Source organism: Anomaloglossus baeobatrachus, chromosome 8, assembly GCF_048569485.1.
Source record: "Anomaloglossus baeobatrachus isolate aAnoBae1 chromosome 8, aAnoBae1.hap1, whole genome shotgun sequence".
Classification (NCBI taxonomy): Eukaryota; Metazoa; Chordata; class Amphibia; order Anura; family Aromobatidae; genus Anomaloglossus; species Anomaloglossus baeobatrachus.
The window spans coordinates 62285396-62313029 of record NC_134360.1 but is presented as its reverse complement, the minus strand read 5'-3'; the positions used below and the strand labels follow the sequence as shown (position 1 = coordinate 62313029).

Genomic DNA, 27634 nt, shown 5'->3' with positions numbered 1-27634 from the left:
ATGTCTCTAGGCCAGTGTGTCCCAAACTCCAGTCCTCATAGCCCCCAACAGGTCTATATTTTGTGAGGAAGTGACCTCTTATATAGTGAATGGCCGGTATGTATCACAGAGGCGGTAGATCTCTGCAATCTAAACCTGGAATTTTTACTCTTGGACTTTTAGTTCCACAAGGGCTGTTAGTGCATTCAGGGCCAGGTTTACGAATAGTCAGAGTGCTGGGTGTGTCTGGCTACTCACATACCTCCACCCATGGGTGTGTCTGATGTGTGTTATATTTAGACTCTTGTCTGGTCACAGGGTCTCTCTGTGATCGAGAGCAGTTCACTTCCTGGAGGGCATCCTGTGAGCATACCGTGTGTGTAGAATAACCTATATAAAGCCTCTCATCCAATGTATTAGATAACAACCTATAAAAAATTCAGGAATCGTACTCTATATTTGAAACATCAAATTTTTATTTGTACAAAGTGCTCGTGCAAAAATCACATAAAAATTTCATCATACACAGGATAACATTTTTGGGATATAGGGAGGGATGTCAAGCCGCACTTATAAGGAGTGACACAGTATAAAGGGTATATGCTATGGACAGCACATACCTCCTGATGAAACCGGCAGTGCGGTGAAACGCGCGTCGAGGTTGGAGTGGGTGCAATTTGCGGTGCTGCTGTGGACATATATTCTGTACAAATGACAACAGGTAATTGGACTGACTTATAGGGCTAAGTAGATAGATGGGGGTAATACTATAGGCACATGCCTGATACCTTAAACTCTTATGGCATGCAAATTATGGTGCCCTTTAATCAATCTATATAGTGGTTGTTGACATACCCATATTCTATATATGTGTGCTTATATCTCCATACTAGTATAAAATTCTACAAGTTTGGTATCCTATACTATGCGTATGTAAACTACATCCCCATTGGTCCGCTCCTGTAAACATATGATATATATATATGTCCATTTACACTGGCCGTTACTATACGGGCAGATGCAGCCACTGTAGTACTGTGCCACTCCTTATAAGTGCGGCTTGACATCCCTCCCTATATCCCAAAAATGTTATCCTGTGTATGATGAAATTTTTATGTGATTTTTGCACGAGCACTTTGTACAAATAAAAATTTGATGTTTCAAATATAGAGTACGATTCCTGAATTTTTTATAGGTTGATACCGTGTGTGTAGAGCCTGCTGTAGGTGTCGCTGGCGGAGGAGGGGACGCCACGCTCTCCCACTGCTGCTCGGGTCCGGCTGCCGCGGCTGCTGCGGCCTGCTGCTGCTCGGTGGCTCGAGCGATGGGCCAGATCCCGGGGACTCTAGCGGCGCTCCTCGCCCGTGAGTGAAAGGGGATTTTGGGTGTGGGGATTGGTTATTGTCCGTGACGCCACCCACGGTTGTGGTGATTTGTTGACACCACCACTGCTCTGTATGGGGATCCCGGGAAGGATGGTATGGAGCAGCCAGTTGTTGTGTTGCCCCTCCGTGGGTAGGGGTTGGTGATCCGGGGCCCAGTGATTAGGTGGGTGATGCAGGGCTTGGTGGGGTGCAGGGACGCGGGGGCAGCGCTGTGCCTTGCGGCACTGTGGTACTCACTCAGCCTGAGACGATGACACAGTTCTCGGTAAAACACACGGCTGGAAAGACGGTTCCCACGGACGGCTGCACTTGCTTTCCCCAGTAGGTGACGGTCCCTCTGTCCTGCACCTATGTTGATGATGGTTGCGATGGGTTCCCACCGGTAACCCGCTCCCCGGCTTGGATATGGGCCGGAGGAGCCCTACTTTGCCCGCAGGCGCTGGCCCTGAGAAACTGGTGCCCTGGCGGTGGCGGTGGCGGTGTCTCTCCGTTACGGTTGGACTGTTGCCTTCAATCGGGACTTGGTTGTTAGGAGACAGACGTCCCCTTCACTGACGGATTTGGCAAATTATGGCGACTCCTAGCCTTGCCGGGATCCGAAAGGCCCCTGCCCTGGTGCTGACTGTTCTTCGTATACTGCTCCAGACCGCCGGGCCACCACCCGTCCGCGGTCCTTCCAGCAACCTCCGAGCAGTCTCCCCTGCAGACTATCACCGCCGTCTGCTGACCTTGCTGTCACTGTCCGGGGCACACACCCGGACCAACTTCAGGCTCTTTTACTGTCACTTTTACTCCTTTTCTCAAGCTCCTCTACCACTTCCTTCTACTTTCAACTCTAACACTCATCTTTCCACTTCTTCCTCCAAACTCTATCTTGTTCCTCACTCTTTCACTTCCCTCACTTGACTTCCTGGTTCTTCCCGCCTCCAGGGCTGTGTACTCCTCGGTGGGCGGAGCCAACCACCTGGCCCGCCCCCTGGTGTGAACATCAGCCCCTGGAGGAAGGCAACAAGGATTTTGGTAGCTTGGGTGTTCCTAACCGGGGTGTAGGGTGTGGTGGTGTGATGACCTGTGACCCCTGGCTTGCCCAGGGCGTCACATAGGCTTCCTGGAGATACACTGGCTTGGAGGCCAGGTGTGTGTGTAGCCTGCAGTGGCTCTGCGTTTAGGAAGCTGCAGATATTCTAAGGGTCTGGACTGACAGGAGTCAATGTGTCGCTCGGGTCCGGCACTGCTGCTGCTACTCGGTGGCTCGAGTGGTGGGCCGGAGCCGGGGACTCGAGCGGCGCTCCTCGCCCGTGAGTGAAAAGGGGATTGTTTGTTTGGGGATTTAGTCCGTGACACCACCCATGGGTTGTGGTGAAGATGGGCACCACCGCTGCTGGTGACGGGGATCCCGGGAGCAATGGTAGGGAGCAGCTGGGATGTTGTTTTCCCCCTCCGTGGGTAGGGGTCGGTGGTCCCGGGGCCCGGTGGTGTGACGGGGAGGCAGGGTTGGTGAGGTGCAGGGTTGCAGGGACAGCGCGGCGCGGTGCCGGATGGCACGGTTGTACTCACTCAGACAGAAAGTCACAAAGTCTCCGGTAAACCAAACGGCTGGATGGACGGGTCCCGCAGCCGGCTGCAGTGTCTCTCCCCGGTCAGGTGATGGTGGCTGTCTTTCCCTGCACCTATGTGTACTGTGTTGACTCCGATGGCTTCCCAACGGTAGCCCGCTCCCCGGTGTATGGATGCCGGAGGAGCCAGTTTTGCCCGCAGGCGCTGGCCCTTGGATCTCTAGCTTGTGGCGGTAGCTGTATATCCTTACGGTGCGGACGGTTGCCTTCTAACAGGTCTTTGGTTGTTAGGAAACCCCTGGGGTTCCGGTCACTATCGGATTTGACCTTTGTCGGCGGCTCCAAGCCTGGTCGGGGTCCGAAGGCCCTGCCTGAGTGTGCTGGCTTCACTTCGCTCCCCGGTTCGGTACCGGCGGGCCACCGGCCAACCCCGGTCCTACGGTTCCGCGTTGATTCGCCTCTCCTGCAGACGGCCACCACCGTCTGCCAACCTTGCTGTCAGTGCCTGGGCCACAAACCCAGACACTCTCCACTTTACTCCTCTTACTTCAACCTCCTGAACTGAACTGCTCTTTTCCCGCCTCCAGGCCTGTGAACTCCTCGGTGGGCGGGGCCAACCGCCTGGCTCCACCCCACCTGGTGTGGACATCAGACCCTGGAGGGAGGCAACAAGGATTTTGTATTTGGCTAATGTTGCTGTCTGGGGGGGGTGGGGTGTGTGTGTGTCTTACCTGTGACGACCTGGCTAGTCCAGGGCGCCACACCCCCAGAGAAGCAGTCTCCCTAAGCATCAGTACTGACAGGAGTCAATGAGTGGAGACTGGCTCAAGCTCCAGAAAGCAGCCAAGCGAGTATCCCCTATCACATTCAGTGAGCACAGCCTCACAATGTATATATACTGTGTGTGTATGTATGTATATACATATATATATAATGTATATATATACACACACACACAATTAAAGCATTATGCAGGAAAAAAATAATTATCACAAGTATCTCATTTATCTATTTTGTTTTTTACAGCTACAAATATTAATGATCCTCTCCTGAAGGCTGTGGAGCTCCTAAACAAAGCTCATAACTTAAAGGAGGTTCCAGAGAGAAGTGTTTCTTTAATCATACTGTTAACAGATGGCCAGGCTAATACAGGTACCGTAAACATATTTTGTTCTCCAAACAGTTATAAGAATGCATGGAAACTCATTGTCATGGGGAATCACGGTAACAGAAGAGGGACCTCAAAGCTAACGCTCAAACTAGGGACCCTACGCTCTCCCTTATCCCAGAGGTAAGCTTGATAGTAGTTAGGTTTGTGCCGCCAGTGTGACCCTAACTCCTGTTTAAGCCCTGATTTTACACCCCCTCTCCCCCATACCCAAACCCCACAAATAACACAGACAAGGGAAATAACCAAAACTCATGCACACTGCAATCAGACATAAGGGAGAGACAATACAAACTCAGGCAGACAAACTCAAGAGGACATAAAACACAGGAAATAAACTAACAACGGGGATATTTCAACAGCACACAATAGATCACCAAGTTCTGCATCAATACAATAAGGACCGATATCGCTTCAGCATTGCTGAGCTATAGTTGGCGAGGAGCAACCGGATCCATAATCTTATGAAGAGTGAAGGCGGCTGTGAGTGGTCAATAGCAGCTTGAGCTCCTGGCAACAGTTCACAAGCCAGCAGGAGTTAACTCCTCCAGGACTGGAGAGCAGTAAAAAAAAAAAAACACAGCGACACCCGAGTCACTCTGTACAACTAAGAGACCTCAGGTTGCTTGTCAGACGCTGCAGTATGAACAGAGTCCGATGCTGCCATGACACCCAGCGAGTGCAAAGCCGAATACCGCATGACAGCCATCCGTCTTCTCTACACCTTGTGCTCTATTCACACGGTGAAGCAAAATTGCATTTCCGGCTGGTATTTTTGTGAATTGCACATTGCAGCAAATAACACAGCTTGACTGCACCCTGTGACTACATTTTTCGGACCATAAGACACACTTTTTCCCCCCAAATGTTGGGGGAAAGTGGGGGGTGCGTCTAATGGTCTGAATGTAGGGCATGGCTGCGGGGAATGAGGGTGCTGCGGTGGAGCGGGTCATCGGGGGCATGAGCAGGCAGCAGCTCATTACATATACACGCCCATTCTCCCGCCCATCTCTCAGCGCTGAAGCCGGGGCTGATAAGTGGGCGGGATGATGGGCGGGGACGCGCGCATAATTAACAGCCAGCCGTGATCACCCCTGGCAACTACAGCCTGGAGTGATCATGCTCGGCTGTATTCACTGCCCCCCGTGCATCATCATCAGCGCGGGGTGCAGTGAATCAATGTACTCACCGTTCCCCTGCAGCACCGCGATGTCCTCCAGTCTGCCGGCCGCGCTGTATGGACTGGAGACTAGCGGGGCTCACAGCGATGACGTCATTGCTGTGCGCACGTGTGTATTCAGACTGGAGGACAATAGATCGCAGTGCTGCAGGGAACGTGGCCGGCTCAACACAGCACTGCCGGCACACACAGGAGGAGGAGCGACGCTGCGTGGAACGAGGAAAGGTGAGTGTAAACGTTTATTTATTTTTTTGTGTGTGCCGCAGGATGGGGGTATATGAGCAGATGATGGGGGTATATGAGCAGGATGATAGGGGTATATGAACAGGATGATGGCATATAGCAGGATGATGGGGGTATATGAGCAGGATAGGGCCATATACCAGGATGATGGGAGTATATGAACAGGATGATGGCATATAGCAGGATGATGGGGGTATATGAGCAGGATGATGGGGCCATATACCAGGATGATGGGAGTATATGAACAGGATGATGGCATATAGCAGGATGATGGGGATATATGAGCAGATGATGGGGGTATATGAGCAGGATGATGGGGCCATATACCAGGATGATGGGAGTATATGAACAGGATGATGGCATATAGCAGGATGATGGGGGTATATGAGCAGGATGATGGTATATGAGCAGGATGATGGCGTATATGAGCAGGATGATGGCATATATAGCAGGATGGGAGCACATACCAGGATGCAGTATATAGCAAGATGGGGCTATACCAGGATGAGGGACATAAATATATACACAAAGCAGGAGGATCATTACCAGGATGGGGTACCTTAGTAGAGAATTTGGGGATATTACCCCCATAACAGTGTCAGCAGCAGATCCTCGCCCCATAACAGTGTGTCATGACCACATTTTTTGCTTAAAATTTTATTTTCCTATTTTCCTTCTCTAAAACCAGGGTGCGCCTTATGGTCCGGGGCGTCTTATAGTCCGAAAAATACAGTATATCACTAGCTACTGATATCTGTGTTTTTTCTTTCTAATGTCCAATATAATAAAGACTTTACGCTTGATCTCTAGATAAACAGTTGCAATCAAAATTATTTACCCCCTTCCCCCATTGCACATTAGGTTGTTATATTTTGTGTTGCGCTATTCACATCGTTCTATTATCATTGTTGTTTTGCAAACAGCAGAAAGTTTGTACGTTTTGCAAATAAACCTTAATTTGTAATGGAGGTTGAATAATTTTGATTGCAACTGTAAGAAGAATGACCTCTTACCGAGTACAAAAAAATACATGGAAAACTATATACCGTATTTTTCGTTTTATAAGACGCACCCCAAATTTGGAGGGAAAAAAAAAATGTAAAAAAAAAATATGGGGTCCGTTTTTAATCTGGTGGTGTCTTACCAGGGAGGAGGGCCTGCAGAGGAGCGGGGGTCACAGGAGGCAGGGGCAGTACTGGAGTACTGCAAGTAGTATAGAGGGGGGCCCAGATACTCACTGCGGGTGCTGCTCTGTGCGGGGCTGGCGACGCCGCTCTGCTCTGTGCGGGGCCGGTGTCGCTATGCTCTGTGCGGGACCGGTGTCGCTCTGCTCTGTGCGGGGCTGGCGACACCGCTCTGCTCTGTGCGGGGCCAATGTTGCTCTGCTCTGTGCGGGGCCGGCAACGCCGCTCTGCTCTGTGTGATGCCAGTGTCGCTCTGCTCTGTGCGGGGCCGGCAACGCCGCTCTGCTCTCTGCAGGGCTGGTGATGGAGCAGCCGAGCGCCGAGCAGAACAGAGCAGCCGAGCAGGACGGAGCAGCCGTGCACAGAGCAGCCGAGTAGGACGGAGCAGCCGTGCACAAAGCAGCCGAGCAGGACGGAGCAGCCGTGCACAGAGCAGCCGAGCACGACGGAGCAGCCGTGCACAGAGCAGAACGGAGTGGCTCCAAACAAAACAGAGCAGCGCGGCCCGATCCAGAACAGCGTCGCACAGAACAGCAGCGCCGTCAGCACAGTGCACTGCTCGGAGCATCTCCCTGCCTCCTTTGACCCCTCAGCACACCCCCCCTGGTAAGCTACATTCGGATTTTAAGACGCACCCCTCATTTTCCTCCAAAAGTTTTGGGAGGAAAAGTGCGTCTTATAATCCGAAAAATACGGTAGATAATCTACACGTAATCCACATACGGCTTCAATACCTCAGGCAGAGTGAATACCGTATTATATTATTATTATTATTATTATTATTATCTCAATACTGCAAATCTTGTAATTGCACAGAAAATATACATGTGGGAGAGGGAAAGAGAGAGGACCCCGGTTACCATAAGAGCTTACACTCTACAAGAGAGAGACAAAGAACCCCACTGACTATAAGAGCTTACATTCTACAGGAGAGAGACAGAGAACCCCACTGACCATAAGAACTTACATTCTACAGGAGAGAGAGAGGATCCTACTGACCATAAGAGCTTACACTCTACAGGAGAGAGAGAGAGGACCCCGCAAATCATAACACTCTACAGGAGAAAGAGGACCCCACTGACCATAAGAGATTACACTCTACAAGAGAGAGAGAGATGACCCTGCTGATCATAAGAGCTTACACTCTACAGAAGAGAGAGAACACTGCTGACCATAAGACGTTACATTCAAAAGGAGAGCGAGAGAGAAGACCTCTCTGATCATAAGAGCTCACACTCTACAGGAAGAGAGAGGACACTGCTGACCATAAGAGCTTACACTCTACAGGAAGAGAGAGGACCTCACTAACCATAAGAGCTTACATTCTACAGGAGAGACAGGACCCCACTAACCATAAGAGCTTATACTCTACAGAAGAGAGAGAGGACCTCACTGATTATAAGAATTTACACTCTACAGAAGAGAGAGATTTACTCATAGACTGGAGATGGAAAATGACTTGGGCATGCAAACTTTGCTAAAAACTGCTCATTTGTGATGGTCCTGGGTACTGACTACCGCTATGCAGGTTGTGACAATCTGCTAGATATCATAGCTGCAGGGAAATATGGAGAAAATCCCGTTAGCCTGTTCTCTGATGTTTGCTTTATGCTTTATTGTGAATGGTGAATTGAATCTGAAAATATTTGAATTCTCATGAAAAAGCGAACTTCAGGAATTTTGGCTTAAACTTGATCCTCCACAGATGGATCAACTCATTTCTACATCTATGAGCAGATTTGTAGACCTGCACCAAAATATAAGACATTTTCTAGTGTAATACATCTGTCTAAAACCTCTTCTCTTGTCACAACATGGGCTGGGGAAGTGTCTGCGTGAACCAAACACACAACAACAAGGGTTACACCACAACAAACAAGGGGTACACCGGGGACATTTTAACAACGGAGGGTCCTAGGACTAGTGAGAGGGCAGATGGACACCTCCTCCAGTTAGCTGCCACTGTACCCTACACTCCTAGCCAGACTTTATACAGGTTCCTCACCTTTCGCTGAGCAGGAACCTAAAGCCCTGAGAGACTCTACAATATTCATGGCTAGTGAGTGGGCAGGTGAAGGACACTGGCCCCACTGCTGCCTAAAACAACACACCAGGGAAGGAAGACAGACAGGGGGAACACAACAACAGACTGCTGCAGTCAGCACCGAGACTGCAGCCACCACAGTAACTTCAAGAGTGTTTCAGCAGCTCCTTCCACCCCTGGCCAAGCATCCAAATGGCAAAGAGAATAAGGTAGCAGAGGGTATATAAAGAGACTGGAAGTGGTCCCAAACCAGAAACGCAAATGCTGGTAAGTAGCCTGCTTGCTGGCAAGGAATACTGACATTAACCCTACAACTGGCAAAAGAAAGGAAATACGTTTAATATTGAGAGTCAAGAATGGAAATGATTCTGAAGTCCAGAATCTGTCACATCTCATATAGCAAAGAGACGATCGTGACATCTCCATGCCCTCCATGCCCACTATTTATAACATTAGTCGAGCAATGTACAAATTTACAAATTGCGACTTTTTGGGTCTTCCATTACACCAAAAAATGGCATAAAACAGCTTGATGACTGGTCTGTTATTACCTTTATAGAGTTTTGCAGGTGATGTTTGTTATGTGTTAGACTTTGGAAACATAGGTTTCCAGCTTAATCCTGTCCTTTTTTTTTTTTTTTTTCAAATAAGGTGAATCAAACCCTAGTAGGATTCAGGAGAATGCTAAATTGGCCATCCAAGGGAAATACACCCTGTACAGTCTTGGTTTTGGCTATGGAGTTGATTATGCTTTTCTGGAGAAGTTAGCACTGGAAAATTCAGGAATTGCCCGTCGCATATATGAGGATTCGGATGCAGTTTTACAGCTCCAGGTTAGTGATGAATAAAATAATTTTTAATTTTCAATGCTTTCTATCAGTACTGTATCATATATAGTAAGGAAAGAAATGGTATCCTTATTTGGGTAGTGATTACATTTATTAACGAGAATCTGTCACTGCATTCTTACATATGTATTATGTTTTTACAAAAACTCACACAGGGGTAAAGGTAACACACTAAAAACTGCAACGGACCTTGCCAGTTCTAGTACAGACTAGAGATTCCAACCCTGCAGTCTCTAGTGGTTACTGATGGAGTTGGAATAGCCCCGACCACAGACTAAACAATGGCAACTCGGACCTATGCTGCCTGATTGGCCATCGAGCACTTCATGTTATTCCTAAGGAACCGCAGAGCAGAGTGAAAATTACCTACAGAAGGGAAGATGTGCTGAAGTAGAAAGTGACCCCAGAATGAGTAAGACAAATAACAAAATATCAGAGAAGGTGAAAAATTCTACAGAATATGCCGCCTACTTACTTACTAAAAACATAAGAGAGGGGAACAAAAACAGCAGAGAGAGGTATTCTAGCTGGTCTTCCACTGACTGTCAGAAACTAACAGTAATATGGCTGGACTTCAAAGTGAAAATATCACCAACAGGAAATACCAGCAGGAGGAAAGTATTTAAAGAGACACCCAAAAGGTGATTGGGCAGACAAATGAGTAAATGAATACCTGTTACCCTATTAAAACCAAAGCATGGATAACAGAAACTTAACATCCGAAGAAAAGGTGAATCTACTGTGGTCTGGCGGACGGAACAGCCAACCACAGACTCCAGGGTTAGAATCCAGACACATGAGAATAAGTAGTTTTATGTCTGTGTAGGCGCTTGTCCCTCTATGAATGTGATACCTTTGAGTGATTGTTAAACTGCCGTATGCAAATCAGGCTGGAAGTGTTCTTGTGGCGTGTCAATACAATTGGAGTGTTCCTTTCAAGTGAATTTATACTCCCTCAGTGCACTTCCAACCTGATTTCCATATGGGGTTTTCACTAGATATCTCATGACAGGCAGATCACTTCCCTACAAGGCATCATGTTAATAGGGGGATAAGAGCCGACACAAACCACTACTGTTGTGCCCAGTGCCGTTCTTCACCTTCACAGTCCAGTTCGGCCGGCGATAAAGTGGTTTCATCAACAGAGCAGCAGCTTCTTTTCTGCTCTGCTTTGTAGATGGGGTGGGACTGCCGATATCATCGTAATTGACAGCCAGCTCCATGTTGCCTAACTGGGAGAGCTGGCTGTCAATCAATATGATGCAGGCAGTCCCGCCTGTCTTCAGAGCAGAGCGGATGAGAAGCTGCTGCATTGTGGTCACGATGTCAGCCACTCATTTGCTGGTAGTAGTGGTCTGTAATTGCTTTGTGCCGGCAAAGAATGGTGCTGGACACAACAGGCCAGTTAGGTAACAACTACCTGCCTATTAGTGCTTAGGCGCATAAAGTCCCAAATATACCCCTTAATCTAGATGGTAGACCAGGTGTTATGCGCCGGAATCGGCTTTCTTCACCCGAGATTTTCCCTGCGGCTACTGCTCCACCGAGGCGCCAGTCTTGACATCTGTCTCTGTCACATGACTTTCCACTGGCTGCTCTGTTGGAGCCTAAGGCCAGAAAACGGACCACTGCGCATGCGCAAGCTGAAGTTACTCTACCTGAATCTAGGTCCAGAAATCAGCTACTGACCATGCTTAGGTAGTGTGTGCTCAGTCCGAGACTAAGTAAAAAATCGGGCTACTGAGCATGCTCGGGTTGTTTGTGCTCTGTCGAGACTACGTCCAGAAATTGTGCCAATGAGCATACTCGGGTTGTTTGTGCTCAGTCTGAGACTAAGTCCAGAAATCGGCTACTGAGCATGCTCGGGTTGTTTGTGCTCTGCTCGAGACCAAGTCCAGAAATCGGCTACTGAACATGTGCGTGATGTGGCACTATCTGATTGGCCGTTGATCGTCGGCTCTGATTATACGGCATCCCAGGATTGGCCATTGGTCATCAGCTGTCCTGGTGATGGTGCCTGTCCTGATAACACGGCAGGCCTGGGTTGGCTGGTGGACGACACCTGCGCTGACTGGACGTGGGCCTGTTTGGGGCGGTGCTTAGGTTATATAGGGACGCCGCCGATGCCGGACGGCGTGCAGTCATCAACAAGCCTCAGGCAGTATCGCTTGAATTGCATCTTAGCACTGCTGCGTACACTGGTTATGTGTACAATATACCATATACTGTTACTTCGCTTGAATTGCGTCCGTGCATCACAGACTGAAGTGCACTCTTTTGTTATTATTTTGTCTGCAACTGTTGTAGCCCTCTGGGCTCTTAGCAGCTGCATACCATCTGTCAGCATGGTGGACCCCAGATTGCGCTTAGGTTTCTGTACATATACCTTTCTAAGTCGCCAACGCCAGGTCCCTATAAAACACAACATAAGGAAACAATGTCAGCATTATGATGTTTGTCTTTTGGGTCAATAACTTAGACCATGGAGCCCACTAACTCTTACCTTTAACCCTTGTCTGGTGCCTACTGTCTCTTTCAAGAACACGTTGAGTATTTGGTGAATATTTTACCTCAGTATTTGTAGCCAAAATCAGGAGTGGATGAAAAATATAGAAGTGGTGCCCGTGTTTCTATTAGACTTTTCCTCTGATTGTTCCACTCCTGGTTTTTGCTACAAATACTGAGGTAAAAAACTCACCCAATACTGAGGTAAAAAAAAACACCTCACCAAATACTGAGGTAAAAACTCACCAAATACTGAGGTAAAAATTCACCAAATACTAATGTAAAAATACCAAATGTTGAGGTAAAAGCTCACCAAATACTGAGGGGAAAAATTCACCAAATACTGAGGGAAAAACACACCAAATACTGAGGGTAGAACACACCAAATACTGAGGGAAAAACACACCAAATACTGAGGGTAGAACACACCAAATACTGAGGGTAGAACACACCAAATACTGAGGGTAGAACACACCAAATACTGAGGGAAAAACACACCAAATACTGAATATGTGCACGACATTCGTTGGGATTGGATTTGGTCTGAATGTGAAGTTACACAAAATTAATGCTTGAATAAAAGTTATTCTTTGTAACATTTCTCTGGTATCTAATACTTAGTTGTGGTACTACTGTAGTTGCATAGGTCAAGGGAAAGGGAAGGGGGCACAGGGGTGGATTTTCCTGGGTGGCAAAAATCTTAAGGGTACAATTTTTCAAATCTTAGACAGACTACTCGGCTTCAAATTGTGTCAGCATCAAAATGTCATTAATACAGCTGGATCTGGTCATAGGCATCCTGCCCCACCACTCTCCATCCTATAAGTCTCAGGCTAATATAGACCTACAACTTGTAAAACGTCAGCATCTCAGCAGACTTTGCCAGTCTACTCCCTGTTCTGAAACAGGATTTGATCATTTGGATTAAGTGAGTAAGATCCAAGGAGTAACATGTGAGGAAGCGCACGGCAAAAGATGGAAAGGGAAACCGTATCTAGGGAAAGGGAAGATGGTGACCCCCTGCCCGAACCTACTGCTGGTCCCTGGGGTCCCTCACCACCCTAGCTAGGTTCCGCACCTATGCGCCAAGCTGGATACCTGACCCTAGGTATCCCTAGTATTGGGCCCTAAGTAGGGAACGGATGGGATGAGCTCTTCATCAAACCCACTAAACACTATAGAAGACACAATGGAGACCCACAGGGGGAAAAGCATGAACTACTTATCATTAGATGACTCAGGCAGGAGTTCAGAAGAGCTTTCAGCAACGATACCACAGAGGAGTACAAGCCACCAGCTAGCACCCATGGTTTGAAGGTACTGAAGAATATAACCAGCACCAGCCCAAAGGAAGGAAGGGGTATATAAGCACAGAGAGAATGCTGATGTTCAGCAGCTGGGTGGAAGGGGAGCTCCTGCTGGGTCCAAAAGGGGAAGGGATGAATCCAGCAGGAAAGCTACCTATACCAATGAATATTGACAGCAGGAACAATGGGAAGTCAGGGAGCATTTTGTGCAACCAAACGATGTGACCTTCTATGTCCCAAATCCACGTGAGTGTCTTTCTCGTGTGACATAACCATGACAGGAGACTTATGAGCCATGCAATGCTCCTCTGGGAAGGCTCATTAAAGGACTCCTTCCACTTCCAAAAGGTGGCATTTCAGTTCAAGTCCTCTTCCTCTCAGAAAAGGCAATTTGCAGGATGTCAGTAAAAATTGTTTTTTTTTTAAAGGTGGAACAAACCTGGCATTACTGCTTTTGTAGAGGTCACTCATAAGGCTTTGACTGTTTTAATGAGGCTCTAAGGGGGCATTATTATTGGGTTAGTGGGCACAATACCCGCCTTGCCCCAGGTTACCCATGCTAGGTCAGTGTACTACTACGCTACAAGACTAACAGATATTCTGTACTATTAGATTATCAGATTGTTTCCACACCCAATATTTTTGTCACAATACATGCAATTGATCTGGGCCTTCATATCCGGCCAGTGCTGGCTTTCCCTGGCAAAATCAACTGTTGGTTATTGGAGTCAAAAACTGGAAACTGTGTAGGGGGGGGGGGTATGAAACAGACAACCCATGTGTCATATCTTAGACAGTATATAATTATATACTATGATAGATGGATAGACGGATAGATGGCTAGATGGATGGATGGATGGATGGATGGATCAGATTTTGCGTTGTTATAAATAGTTCATTTTTGTTTTTCAGGGATTTTATAACGAAATAGCAAACCCAACTCTGGTGGACATTGAAATGAAATATTTGGAGAATGCCACCTCCAATGTCACTCAGAACAACTTCAAGCAATATTTTGATGGAAGTGAAATTGTTGTCGCTGGTCAGATAACAGATAACAACCTAAATTATTTTACTGCAGATGTGAAAGCAGAAGGGGTAAGTTCCCGCAGGACTAATGCTTTTGCTGGCAACAAAACTGCATGTACAAAGATAACGCAATTTACCAATTTCTTGCCGAGGCGGTTTCTAAAGTTGATAAAATATCTATAGAACATCTATAGAATTAAAATTAATAAATCATAAACTTCATACCGAACGACCCATCACTTGCAGAAATATTCTCCTGAATCTGATGTGACTTATTTTGTGCTCATGCTTCTCCATTCCTGAGATATGGCTTCCTCTTCCCTGTAGATATATCTAGTCTTCTTAGCCAATGGGTCGTAGTCCTCAAGAAGATGTAAATGGAAACCAGATGAGCCCTACGACCACTGGGCTAATTAGATTAGATTTATATAAAAGTACGAAAAGCCAAATCTCAACATCAGATAGGTGCATGAATAGAAGAAAACCTATGCCAGAATGGGAAGAACAGTGGCATTTACACCAACAAAAATTACATATTTATGGCAAATGACAGGTCCTCTTTCAACAGTACCTATCACTCATCTGGGACTGCCGTTTTTAGTTAAAGAATCACTTGCCTCATAGTTTTTATCCTTTTAAAAGGAATCTGTCAGGTGATTTTCTAGTACAATACTAATGTTATATTTAAAAGGGCTTAAGGAGACCTTTCAGAATTGGCAAGTTTGAAAGCTTTACCTCTTCCTGTTATATTGTTGGAAGCGCCATAGAATTTAGTAAATAATAATAAATAGTTAAGCATTTGTAAATATAAACTGCATATTCACTGCTTCCCTCTCTCATTTCTCAGGGCTGGTATCAGTGATAGTAAATCTGAACTGAATTTGACTGCTGTTCCCACCCATACGCCCTCCCTCCTCTCAGCAGTGATACTGAAAGAACTGAGAGGTGGGAGGGGGAGCAGCAAATATGCAGTTTGTATTTATATACCCTAGCTATCCTGTATGAGACACTGAATTCTTCAGAGCTTACAGCAAGATAACAGGATAAGGTAGAGCTATAAAACTTACTGATCCTGAAAGGTCTCCTTAAGTCCTATTTAAAGATAACATTAGTATTGTACTACAAAATCATCTGACAGATTCCCTTTAAAGCCCCATGTTCCAAATTATTATGCAAATTGGATTTAAGTGTCATAGCTATTATTTATTTATTTTTTTTTCAATGAAACTCATTGATGGTATCGTGTCTCAGGGTTCTTTGGATCACTGAAATCATTAGTTTGCCAGGTGAGCCCAATAAAAGGAAAACTGGATGTTCCACAATATTAAGCAGGCCACAGTTTTTTTCAAGTAGCATGGGAAAGAAAAAGGATCTCTCTGCTGCCGAAAAGCATCAAATAGTGCAATGCCTTGGACAAGGGATGAAAACATTAGATATTTCACGAAAACGTAAGCGTGATCATCGTACTGTGAAGAGATTTGTGGCTGATTCAGAGCACAGACGTGTTTGTGCTGATAAAGGCAGAATGAGGAAGGTTTCTGCCAGGCAAGTCCATCAAAACACATCAAAACAGCAGCTCTGGGAGGCTATTCTGACATCATGCAAAAAAAGTCAAGCAGAAACGCTCCAAAAACTCACATGTTCAATGTTATGCAAAAATTGTGAAGGTGATATCCAAGAAGGGTTCCTATGTTAACATGTAACTTGGCCTGTTAGGATGTTTTGGATTTAAATAGCTTTTTATTTCGGTGAATGTGACCCCCTAATGCTTCAAATTCCACAAATGAGCATTTTCAGTCTTTAAAACATATAAAATGTTTAGAAACTCTACTGTGCCTAATAATGGAACAGGGCATTTTGATTTTTTTTTTTTAAATTTGAAGATTATACTGTTATCATTGGGAGGTTTCTTCAATAAAATTTGATCACTCTAACGGGTGATGACTTTTATTAGACTGACTGTCATTTGCACTGACCATTTAGGAAAATCAGAGAAAAATATATTTTGCATAATAATTTGGAACATGGTGTATATTGCAATCATCATATATATATATATATATATATATATATATATATATATATATATATATATATATATATATATATATATATATATATATATATATATATATATATATAGCACAGTGTACTTAAAACTGCTCATTTTGCCTGGGAAACAAGGATTAACTGGGTAGGAAGGCAAAATGAGCAATTGTAAGTACACAGTGCTATAAAATTTGGTGATTGCAATGTACTAAAAGGAAATAAACTTTGATTGGATGGCTTCTTTAATAAATTATTATGCAACCCCAGATGGTGATCTTATTAAATATAAAATAGTGTCAAAGCCGTTTATAAGTGCTCCTAATGCCCCCACCCTGAAATAGCCTTATTTGGTTGGTCTCTCTTTGCAGTAACCAAATGCCACTGTTAAGCCCGCTTTACACGCTGTAATGTATCTTACAATGTGTTGGCGGGGTCACGTCCTAACTAGAGTTGAGCGCGGTTCGTGGTTCTCCAGTTCGCGGCTCGAGTGATTTTGGGGGCTGTTCTAGATCGAACTAGAACTCAAGCTTTTTTGCAAAAGCTCGATAGTTCTAGATACGTTCGAGAACGGTTCTAGCAGCAAAAAGCAGGGCTTTTTACAGCTACAGTGTGCAGGAGCCATCGCTGGCAGCCTGCCAGAAGCTGGTAACCAAGATAAACATCGGGTATCCAACCAAAGCACTTTGGTTAGTAACCCGATGTTTATCCTAGTTACGTGCAGGAAGCCCACACTTCCCCGCTCAGCTCGCTCCACCCCCTCCTGCCCGCGGCATGTACACATACATACACACACACACACACACACACACACACTCTGCACACATGGCCCCGCTCGGCTTACCTGCGGTGATGAAGTCCCGCCATCCCGACCTCAGCGCTGTCACTGTCCTCCATGGCCGCCGCTTGTCACATCACCTTCTCTCGCTTCCGACCCGAGACTGACTAGCGGTGACGTCACGGGCCTATCGCGATACTTGGCTGTGAAGGCGGCGGTCATTGAACTCAGTGACAGGTGCTGTCGGCAGTGCAGGAGATCAGCGCAGGTAATGTACCTCGCTGACAGCAGCACTTGTCATGCCCTGCAGTGACCTGGGCTGACCCATTGATGTTAGCTCAGGTCACTGCACTGCTCTCCCAGCCAATGGGGAACATTCTGCTCTTCATTGACTGGGACAGTGTGGATCGTCATGGCAACCCCTTGGATTACACCAGACCTGGATTTGTTTTTCTTTCTAATAAATTGGTTAAAGAGGGAATGTTTTGGGGAGTGTTTTTTCAAATAAAAATGTGTTTGTCGTCTATTTTTTTTATTACTGACTGGGTTGGTGATGTCGGGTATCTGATAGACGCCTGACCTCACCAACCCCAGGGCTTGATGCCAGGTGACATTACACATCTGGTATTAACCCCATATATTACCCCGTTTGCCACCGCACCAGGGCGCGGGATGAGCTGGGGCGAAGCACCAGGATTGGCGCATCTAATGGATGCGCCACTTCTGGGGCGGCTGTGGCCTGCTATTTTTAGGCTGGGGAGAGTCCAATAACCATGGACCTCCCTAGTCTGAGAATATCAGGCCCCAGCTGTCTGCTTTACCTTGGCTGGTGATCCAATTTTGGGGGGACCCTTACGTGTTTTTTTTAATTATTTATTTAATTTAAAATAACAGCGTGGGGTGCCCTCAGTTTTGGATTACCAGCCAAGGTGAGGTTGCCAGCTGTGGTCTGCAGGCTGCAGCCGTCTGCTTTACCCTAGCTGGCTACAAAACTAGGGGGAACCCTACGTCATTTTTTTTTTCATTTTTTGGCTAAATACAAAGCTAAGCACCCCTTAGTGCCACATGAAAGGCACCAAAGGGTGCAAAATTACAAAATGCAGGAGAGTGGGACATTATGTGTCTTTCTGCCATTATAATGACAGAAAAGACTGATATGAAGTGCACAAGCACAGGAAAATCACCAGAGCGCTCTACGCTGTGAAAACCAGTAGAAAATGGCACTGGAGGGAACATGTGACCGCCTCATGTAGGATGAAGCTATGGATCCTGGGTAAATTTATGCATTTACCCTCCTTCAGTTTTTTTGCAGGACACAAAAAAAACGGAAGGCACACGGATGACAAACAGATGACATACGGACCGTCTACGGAACGGAAACGGATGCCACACGGATGCACCCGTGAAAAAAAACGGACTGTTTTTTGCAGACCGCAAAAATGGATCGGTCGTGTTAATGTAGCCTTATTCTGATCTGCCGTTTATAAACAGCAGGCAGAAATAAGTGAATAGCGCCCCCCGGCGTCAGAAAATCTCCGGGGTTTCAGGGCTAGCTGAGACCCTGGAGATCATGATTCAGGACGGTTTTTCCGGTCCCCGCTCACGTGATCACAGGTATACACCGTACACCGATGATCACGTTACAGTAAATGACAGCGCCGGTAAAAAATTATTTATCTCCCATCTGCCATGAGCAAACACTTCTTCTCCACTTCTTCTCCTCTTCTCCACTTCTTCTCCACTTCTTCTCCACTTCTTCTCCACTTTTTCTCCACTTTTTCTCCACTTTTTCTCCATTTTTTCTCCACTTTTTCTACATTTTTTCTCCACTTTTTCTACATTTTTTTCTCCACTTTTTCTCCACTTTTTCTCCACTTTTTCTCCACCTTTTCTCCATTTTTTCTCCACTTTTTCTCCACTTTTTCTCCATTTTTTCTCCACTTTTTCTCCACTTTTTCTCCATTTTTTTCTCCACTTTTTCTCCACTTCTTCTCCACTTTTTCTACATTTTTTCTCCACTTTTTCTACATTTTTTCTCCACTTTTTCTATATTTATTTCTCCACTTTTTCTCCTTTTTTTCTCCACTTCTCCACTTTTTCTCCACCTTTTCTCCATTTTTTCTCCACTTTTTCTCCACTTTTTTTCAACTTTTTCTCCATTTTTTCTCCATTTTGTATCCATTTTTTCTCCACTTCTTATCCACTTTTTCTCCACCTTTTCTCCACTTTTTCTACATTTTTTCTCCACTTTTTCTACATTTTTTTCTCCACTTTTTCTCCACCTTTTCTCCACTTTTTCTCCATTTTTTCTCCACCTTTTCTCCACTTTTTCTCCATTTTTTCTCCACCTTTTCTCCACTTTTTCTCCATTTTTTCTCCACCTTTTCTCCACTTTTTCTCCATTTTTTCTCCACCTTTTCTCCATTTTTTCTCCATTTTTTCTCCACTTTGTCTCCACTTTTTCTCCATTTTTTTCTCCATTTTTTTCTCCACTTTTTCTCCACTTTTTCTCCACTTTTTCAACACTCTTTCTCCGTTCTTTTTCTATGGTCGGTCTACCCATTAGCTCTGCCATGCATACTGTAGCTCTACACCTACTGCACATGTTACTTTATGATTGACATCTCTTTCGTACCAGAGCTGTCTAAGTCTACTCTGACCCCATATTTGTCATTACTATATTGTCCTTGTACTGTATTATGACATTTGTATCATGTGTTTCATTTCTTGCTGTGTTGCAATTTTTTTGCTGCATCCCAATTGTACCTCTACATTGTTCGAGTTTATGTTATTGTTCTCTCACTCTTATGTGATACTGATTATTGTCATTTTTCATGATTACATGCAGATAAGTCCAATCTGACGAAGGCTCAGGCCGAAACGTCATTTGTAACTTGTTTTGGACAAAAACATATATGCTTATGAAAAAAAAACATTTCTTAATACGGACCAATAAAGAGTGATTTTGCATTACTATCCGTTGTGACTTACTGACTTAGTCTGGGAGATTTAGAGTGCCGAGGGTACTCACTAATTTTATCTATTATTACCTCTGAGCACCTATATACCAGTGAGCAGAGCTTCCTCTACAGTAGTTCTCCTGATTAGGCATGCCCTTACCTCATGAGCAGGGCATTGCAGCTTTGGTAGCAACCATTACGACATGGACTCTGCTGCTGTGGACCCGGGGAGAGTGAGTGCAGATTCATTGCACCCACACTCCTCACATGAAGGGTCCGCACTCCTAGAAAATGGGGGATACGTTCCCTGAGTGTCTCCCCCCCATATTCTAGACCAGACCTGGGCAAGGGGCGGCCCGCGGGCCACATCCGGCCCGCCTGCTCTCTGTGACCGGCCCGCCCGTCTTCAGCCGGTGCAGTGGAGCCGGGCTGCAGCGTGCCGAGCAGGAAGAGATCCTGTGCAGGTCCGCACAGTCAGTGCAGGAGAAGGAGCAGCACAGCAGAGCAGACGGAATAATTCATCTTCCAGGACCTGCGATGATGTCACGCCCATGTGACTGTGTGGGAGGAGACACAGGATGCCGGGCAGAAAGCAAGATAGTGAATCCTGAAGGAGATGTGGACACATGATGACTGGTAATAAGAAAAGAGGGGACATGAGGGGGAGGGGGGCTGCAGGGTGAGTGCATATGAGGGCTGCAGACTGACAGAAGGATGTGAAGGGGGCAGAGTGTTTGAGAGGGGTAAGTTGGGGTACAGGCAGGGTGAGATATGTGGGCAGGATGTGTGACATATGGGGGTGTAGTGTGTGTGATATGGGGGTGCAGGCTGTATGGGGTGTAGTGTGTGTGATATGGGGGTGCAGGTGTAGTATATTACAGGTGTGCTATATGGAGGTGTATATTACAGGTGTGCTATATGGAGGCGTAGTATATTACAGGTGTGCTATATGGAGGTGTAGTATATTACAGGTGTGCTATATGGAGGTGTAGTATATTACAGGTGTGCTATATGGAGGTGTAGTATATTACAGGTGTGCTATATGGAGGCGTAGTATATTACAGGTGTGCTATATGGAGGTGTAGTATATTACAGGTGTGCTATATGGAGGCGTAGTATATTACAGGTGTGCTATATAGGGGTGTAGTGATGTAGTATATTACAGGTGTGCTATATGGAGGCGTAGTATATTACAGGTGTGCTATATGGAGGCGTAGTATATTACAGGTGTGCTATATGGAGGCGTAGTATATTACAGGTGTGCTATATGGAGGTGTAGTATATTACAGGTGTGCTATATGGAGGCGTAGTATATTACAGGTGTGCTATATAGGGGTGTAGTGATGTAGTATATTACAGGTGTGCTATATGGAGCCGTAGTATATTACAGGTGTGCTATATGGAGGCGTAGTATATTACAGGTGTGCTATATGGAGGCGTAGTATATTACAGGTGTGCTATATGGAGGTGTAGTATATTACAGGTGTGCTATATGGAGGCGTAGTATATTACAGGTGTGCTATATAGGGGTGTAGTGATGTAGTATATTACAGGTGTGCTATATGGAGCCGTAGTATATTACAGGTGTGCTATATGGAGGTGTATATTACAGGTGTGCTATATGGAGGTGTATATTACAGGTGTGCTCTATGGAGGTGTAGTATATTACAGGTGTGCTATATGGAGGTGTAGTATATTACAGGTGTGCTATATGGAGGTGTAGTATATTACAGGTGTGCTATATGGAGGTGTAGTATATTACAGGTGTACTATATGGAGGTGTAGTATATTACAGGTGTGCTATATGGAGGTGTAGTATATTACAGGTGTGCTATATGGAGGTGTAGTATATTACAGGTGTGCTATATAGGGGTGTAGTGATGTAGTATATTACAGGTGTGCTATATGGAGGTGTAGTATATTACAGGTGTGCTATATGGAGGTGTAGTATATTACAGGTGTGCTATATGGAGGTGTAGTATATTACAGGTGTAGTATATGGGGTGTAGTGATGTAGTATATTACAGGTGTAGTATATGGGGTGTAGTGATGTAGTATATTACAGGTGTAGTATATGGGGTGTAGTGATGTAGTATATTACAGGTGTATATAGGGGTGTAGTGATGTAGTATATTACAGGTGTATATAGGGGTGTAGTGATGTAGTATATTACAGGTGTATATAGGGGTGTAGTGATGTAGTATATTACAGGTGTATATAGGGGTGTAGTGATGTAGTATATTACAGGTGTATATAGGGGTGTAGTGATGTAGTATATTACAGGTGTATATAGGGGTGTAGTGATGTAGTATATTACAGGTGTATATAGGGGTGTAGTGATGTAGTATATTACAGGTGTATATAGGGGTGTAGTGATGTAGTATATTACAGGTGTATATAGGGGTGTAGTGATGTAGTATATTACAGGTGTATATAGGGGTGTAGTGATGTAGTATATTACAGGTGTGCTATATGGGATGTAGTGATGTAGTATATTACAGGTGTGCTATATGGAGGTGTAGTATATTACAGGTGTACTATATGGAGGTGTAGTATATTACAGGTGTAGTATATGGGGTGTAATGATGTAGTATATCGGAGGTGTATTATATAGTGGTGTAGTATAATACAGGTGTATATGGGGGTGTAGTATATTACAGGTATATGGAGGGAGTGTAGTATAATACAGGTATAGTATATAGGGGTGTAGTGGTGTAGTTTATTACAGGTGTAGTATATGGAGGGGGTATAGTGATGTAGTATATTGGGTAGAACTGAGGTAATTATATTAGTCCGGCCCTCTAAACCAATCCCAATTTCTCATGCGGCCCCATGGGAGAATTAATTGCCCACCCCTGTTCTAGACGGTCCAGAGTCGTCGTGGGACCCCTTTATTTTTTTTCTTACAATAAATTGGTGAAAGAGGAAATGTTTTGGGGACTGTTTTTTCAAATAAATTTCTTTTGTCGATTTTTTTTTTGTTAGTACTGACAGTTTATGATGTTGGGTATCTAGTGGATGCGCCACGTCTGGGGTGCCTGCAGCTTGCTATTTTTAGGCTGTGAAGGCCCAATAACTATGGACCTTCCCACCCTGAGAATACCAGACCACAGCTGTCCGCTTTACCTTGGCTGGTGATCCAATTTGGGGGGGACCCTACTTTTATTGTGTAATTATTAATATTTATAAAATAATTATAAAAAAGAGCCTGAGGGGACCTCCACATTGGATCCCCAACCACGGTAAAGCTGCCAGCTGTGGTTTTTAGGCTACAGCCGTCTGCTTTACCCTAGCTGGCTATCAAAAATGGGGGGACCCAACGTCATTTTTTTTTTTAACTATTTTTTAAATAGAAAAAATTAATGGGCTTCCCTGTATTTTGATTGCCAACCAAGGTAACGGCAGGCAGATGGGGGTGGCAACCCATAGCTGTCTGCTTTATCTGCGCTGAGAATCAAAAATACCGCGGAGCGCTACGTCATTTTTTTAAAGATTTATTTTTACAGCACTGTGATGTCCAGCAATCAAAATACAGGGAAGCCCATTTTGTTTTTAGTTATTTAAATAAATAATTAAAAAAAATATATATGGGCTCCCGCTGCATTTTTTGTATTGCTAGCTAAGGGTAATCCAAGCAGCTACTGGCTGCTAACCCCCACTGCTTGGTGTTACCTTCACTGGCAATGGAAAATCCAGGGAAACATTTTTTATTTTTTTTGCCAAAAAACTACAAAAAAAGGACGTGAGCTTCGCCATATTTTTGTATGCTAGCCAGGTATAGCAGGCAGGTGGTGGAAGAGTTGGATACAGCGCCAGAAGATGGCGCTTCTATGAAAATGCCATTTTCTGAGGCGGCTGCAGACTGCAATTCGCAGCAGTGGGGCCCAGAAAGCTCAGGCCAACCTGTGCTGCGGATTCCAATCCCCAGCTGCCTAGTTGTACCTGGCTGGACACAAAAATGGGGCGAAGCCTACGTCATTTGTTTTCTAATTATTTCATGAAATTCATGAAATAATAAAAAAAGGGCTTCCCTTTATTTTTGGTTCCCAGCCGGGTACAAATAGGCAACTGGGGGTTGGGGACAGCCGTACCTGCCTGCTGTACCTGGCTAGCATACAAAAATATGGCGAAGCCCACATAATTTTTTCAGGGGGCAAAAAACGTCTGCATACAGTCCTGGATGGAGTATGCTGAGCCTTGTAGTTCTGCAGCTGCTGTCTGTCTGTATGGAGAAGAGCAGACAGCAGCTGCAGAACTACAAGGCTCAGCATACTCCATCCAGGACTGTATGCAGACGTTTTTTGCCCACCAAAAAAATGACGTGGGCTTCGCCATATTTTTGTATGCTAGCCAGGTACAGCAGGCAGCCACGGGCTGCCTCCAACCCCCAGTTGCCTATTTGTACCCGGCTGGGAACTAAAAATATAGGGAAGCCCGTTTTTTTTAATTATTTCACTTATTTCATGAAATAATTAAAAAACAAATGACGTGGGCTTCGCCCCATTTTTGTGTCCAGCCAGGTACAACTAGGCAGCTGGGGATTGGAATCCGCAGCACAGGTTAGCCCGAGGTTTCTGGGCGCCTCTGCTGCGAATTGCAGTCCGCAGCCGTCCCAGAAAATGGCGCTCTCATAGAAGCGCCATCATCTGGCAATGTATCCAACTCTTCCAACAGCCCTGGAGCTGGGTGGCTTGTTGGGTAATCATGAGTTAAGACTGGCTTTGTTTTACTAGCCAGTATTAAGCCAGAGATTCTTAATGTCAGGCACGTTTGACCCGGCCATTAAGAATTTCCAATAAAGGGTTAAAAAAAAGACACCACACAGAGAAAAAATACTTTAATAGAAATAAATACACAGACACATTAGAGACTCCATCTTTATTACCCCCTGTCAGCCCTCCACGATCCTGCTCTTCTGTCTTTCTCATTCAACAAATGTAGCTCTGCTACATCACTGCTGCATGGGGGAAGACGCTGCTTCCCGTGGAGCATTCACTCCGTGAAAGCTGCACGAGAAGCAGCGTGCAGCCTTCACTCCGTGAGTGATCAGTGCTGCTAGCGGTAACAGCGGTAATGCTGACAGACGCGTTACCATAGCAACGGTGCTCCCGGAGCCGCGGTTAGCGGTGACGTCACCGCTAACTGCGTTGCTATGGCAACGGTGATCTCCGTTAATGACCGGCTGTGTCAGCCGGTCCCTAACGGAGCGGGGAGTCGACCGTGTGCTAGAGCATGTCGCCGGTACACGGCGATACACAAATGTGCACCGTGTACCGGAGAGATGCACTTGCAGGTCCTACATGACGCATCATAGTCATGTGACCAGTCTGTAGCCAATGAGATAATAGCCACGTGACTGTTCACATGGCTATTTTGACGTCACGATAGGTCCTGCATCTCTGCTGGCAGTGCCGGTCACCGGGAGGATTCAGCGATCATCGGATGGAATAGCGGCAGGAGACAGAGTGCAGGAGGGATCGCGGGGACCGGTAAGTGTTATGGCAATGTTTATTAACTGTATGTGTACATTTATAATGCATTTTTATGTGTTTGTGATTGCCTCCCATTATAGCCTATTGGTTCGAGTTCGGTTCGTTGAACGTTCGACGAACCAAACTCGAACGGGACCTCGGCTCGGCGAACCGACCTCGAGCTGAACCGCGACCGGTTCGCTCATCTCTAGTCGTAAGTGACGCACATCTGGCATTGTAAGGTACATTGCATGGTGTGACAGGTACGTGCGATTGCGATTAAACAAAAATCCGTTCATCGCATACACATCATACCTTTCTCTAAAATTGAACGGCAGGTTGTTCAATGTTCCCGAGGTAGCACACATCGCAGTGTGTGACACCCCGGGAACGATGAACAGATCTTACCTGCGTTCTGCAGCTGCCGGCTGGCAATGCGGAAGGAAGGAGGTGGGCGGGATGTTTACGTCCCGCTCAGCTCCGCCCCTCCGCTTCTATTGGCCGGCTGCCGCGTGACATCGATGTGACGCTGAACGTCCCTCCCACTCCAGGAAGTGGACGTTCGCCGCCCACATCGAGGTCGTATGGAAGGTAAGTACGTGTGACGGGGGGTAATCGTTTGTGCGGCACGTTCAACAAATTGAACGTGCCGCACATACGATGGGGGCGATATCGTATGCAAAATTGCAACGTGTAAAGCAGGCTTTACTGAATGGAAACCTCATTCGAGTAGTTAGTGTTCACCAACAGCACGTTAACGTATGCATCAGTGCTGGGTTTTTGCAAAAAGTGAGATCTCGTTCTTTCACCGCAAGGGGGGCCTCGGAGGTTTGTGGGATCACATTCTGCATGTCGTGATTCCACAGCCCAAAGGTTTCTGCATTCTGTGTTATTATGCTGACGTTATATTGTTTCTATTAATTCAACAGGCTGATAAATCACTGAATTATAGTGAGAATGTTCAACTCCAGAAAGAGGACAGTGTGAGCAGAGAGCAAGCATACATCTTTGGTGATTTTATAGAGAGACTATGGGCTTATCTCACCATACAGCAGCTCCTGGAAAAACGGTATGAGACTATGAGCAATTTTCAACATTCTCATCCAAAATCTGCATGCAAATATCTTAAGGTGCATCCATTATGACAACATATCACATACTATGTGTATATGGAGCACCACACGGGGCCTTGGGAATACTCATCACCGGGCCGGTGAGGGTCAGGGGATGTCACGGGTGGCCCTGCCCGATTTCGTGACCCACGAAGTGTCCATGAAGGGATGGATGATGAGATGATGGTGGGGAGATAAGGATGAAGGGGTTGAGGATGTTAGGAGTAGTTGTCTCGTGATGCCACCTGTAGAGCTAGGCCCCAGGGAAGATGATGAGGGGTGGTAGTGACCGTTGGCGCCGGAGCGTGGGGCGCCGGCAATGAAGGGCTCACTCAGTAGTTGCAGTTCAAGATTTTTACTCACTGTCCATTAGCCGCCCACTGGGTGCTGGTTTCTGCCATGATGGGCCTCAGCCGATCCCGGATAATTTGGAGGTCACCACTGGTGTTCCCACTCTGTGACGTTTCTGGTCGGGGTCCCTCCAATCCCATGGATGGAATGTGGAATGGGTTGCGGATGTTTTCTGCACTCTTCGCAGACCCTGGAATCCCCAGTAGCTGTCGAGAGCCTGGGCTGAGCTGCCTGCTCCAAGTCCCGGGCTTTCTAGTGCTCCCAGAAGTGTAAAGTGATGCCTGGACCGAGGTCCTGACTGTGCTCCTCACCCCAAGCTGTGCCCGGGGATATCTGCTCAAGTGTGTAGATGCTCCTTCCTTTTCCCCAAGTGCTGCCCGTCACCCAGGTGGTTGTCCTAGTGACCGGGAAAGTCCCAAGCCTCGTGATGGCCACTCCCTATCTACCCTAGGCCAATCCCAGCAGGAAAGCACCTAACTACGTGTGGT

The 27634-nt window shown here is 45.9% G+C and overlaps 1 protein-coding gene across 2 annotated transcripts in view; it reads left to right on the top strand.

Annotated features, from left to right (window-relative positions):
- LOC142249819 (inter-alpha-trypsin inhibitor heavy chain H3-like) overlaps positions 1-27634 on the top strand; it is a 104140-nt gene that overhangs the window by 36739 nt on the left and 39767 nt on the right. For both annotated transcript variants that reach the window (XM_075321728.1, XM_075321727.1), the window contains exons 10-13: positions 3947-4072; positions 9391-9572; positions 14312-14497; positions 26613-26752. In XM_075321728.1, coding sequence (XP_075177843.1) covers positions 3947-4072; positions 9391-9572; positions 14312-14497; positions 26613-26752 — 634 coding nt within the window. The remainder of the gene's footprint in view (positions 1-3946; positions 4073-9390; positions 9573-14311; positions 14498-26612; positions 26753-27634) is intronic.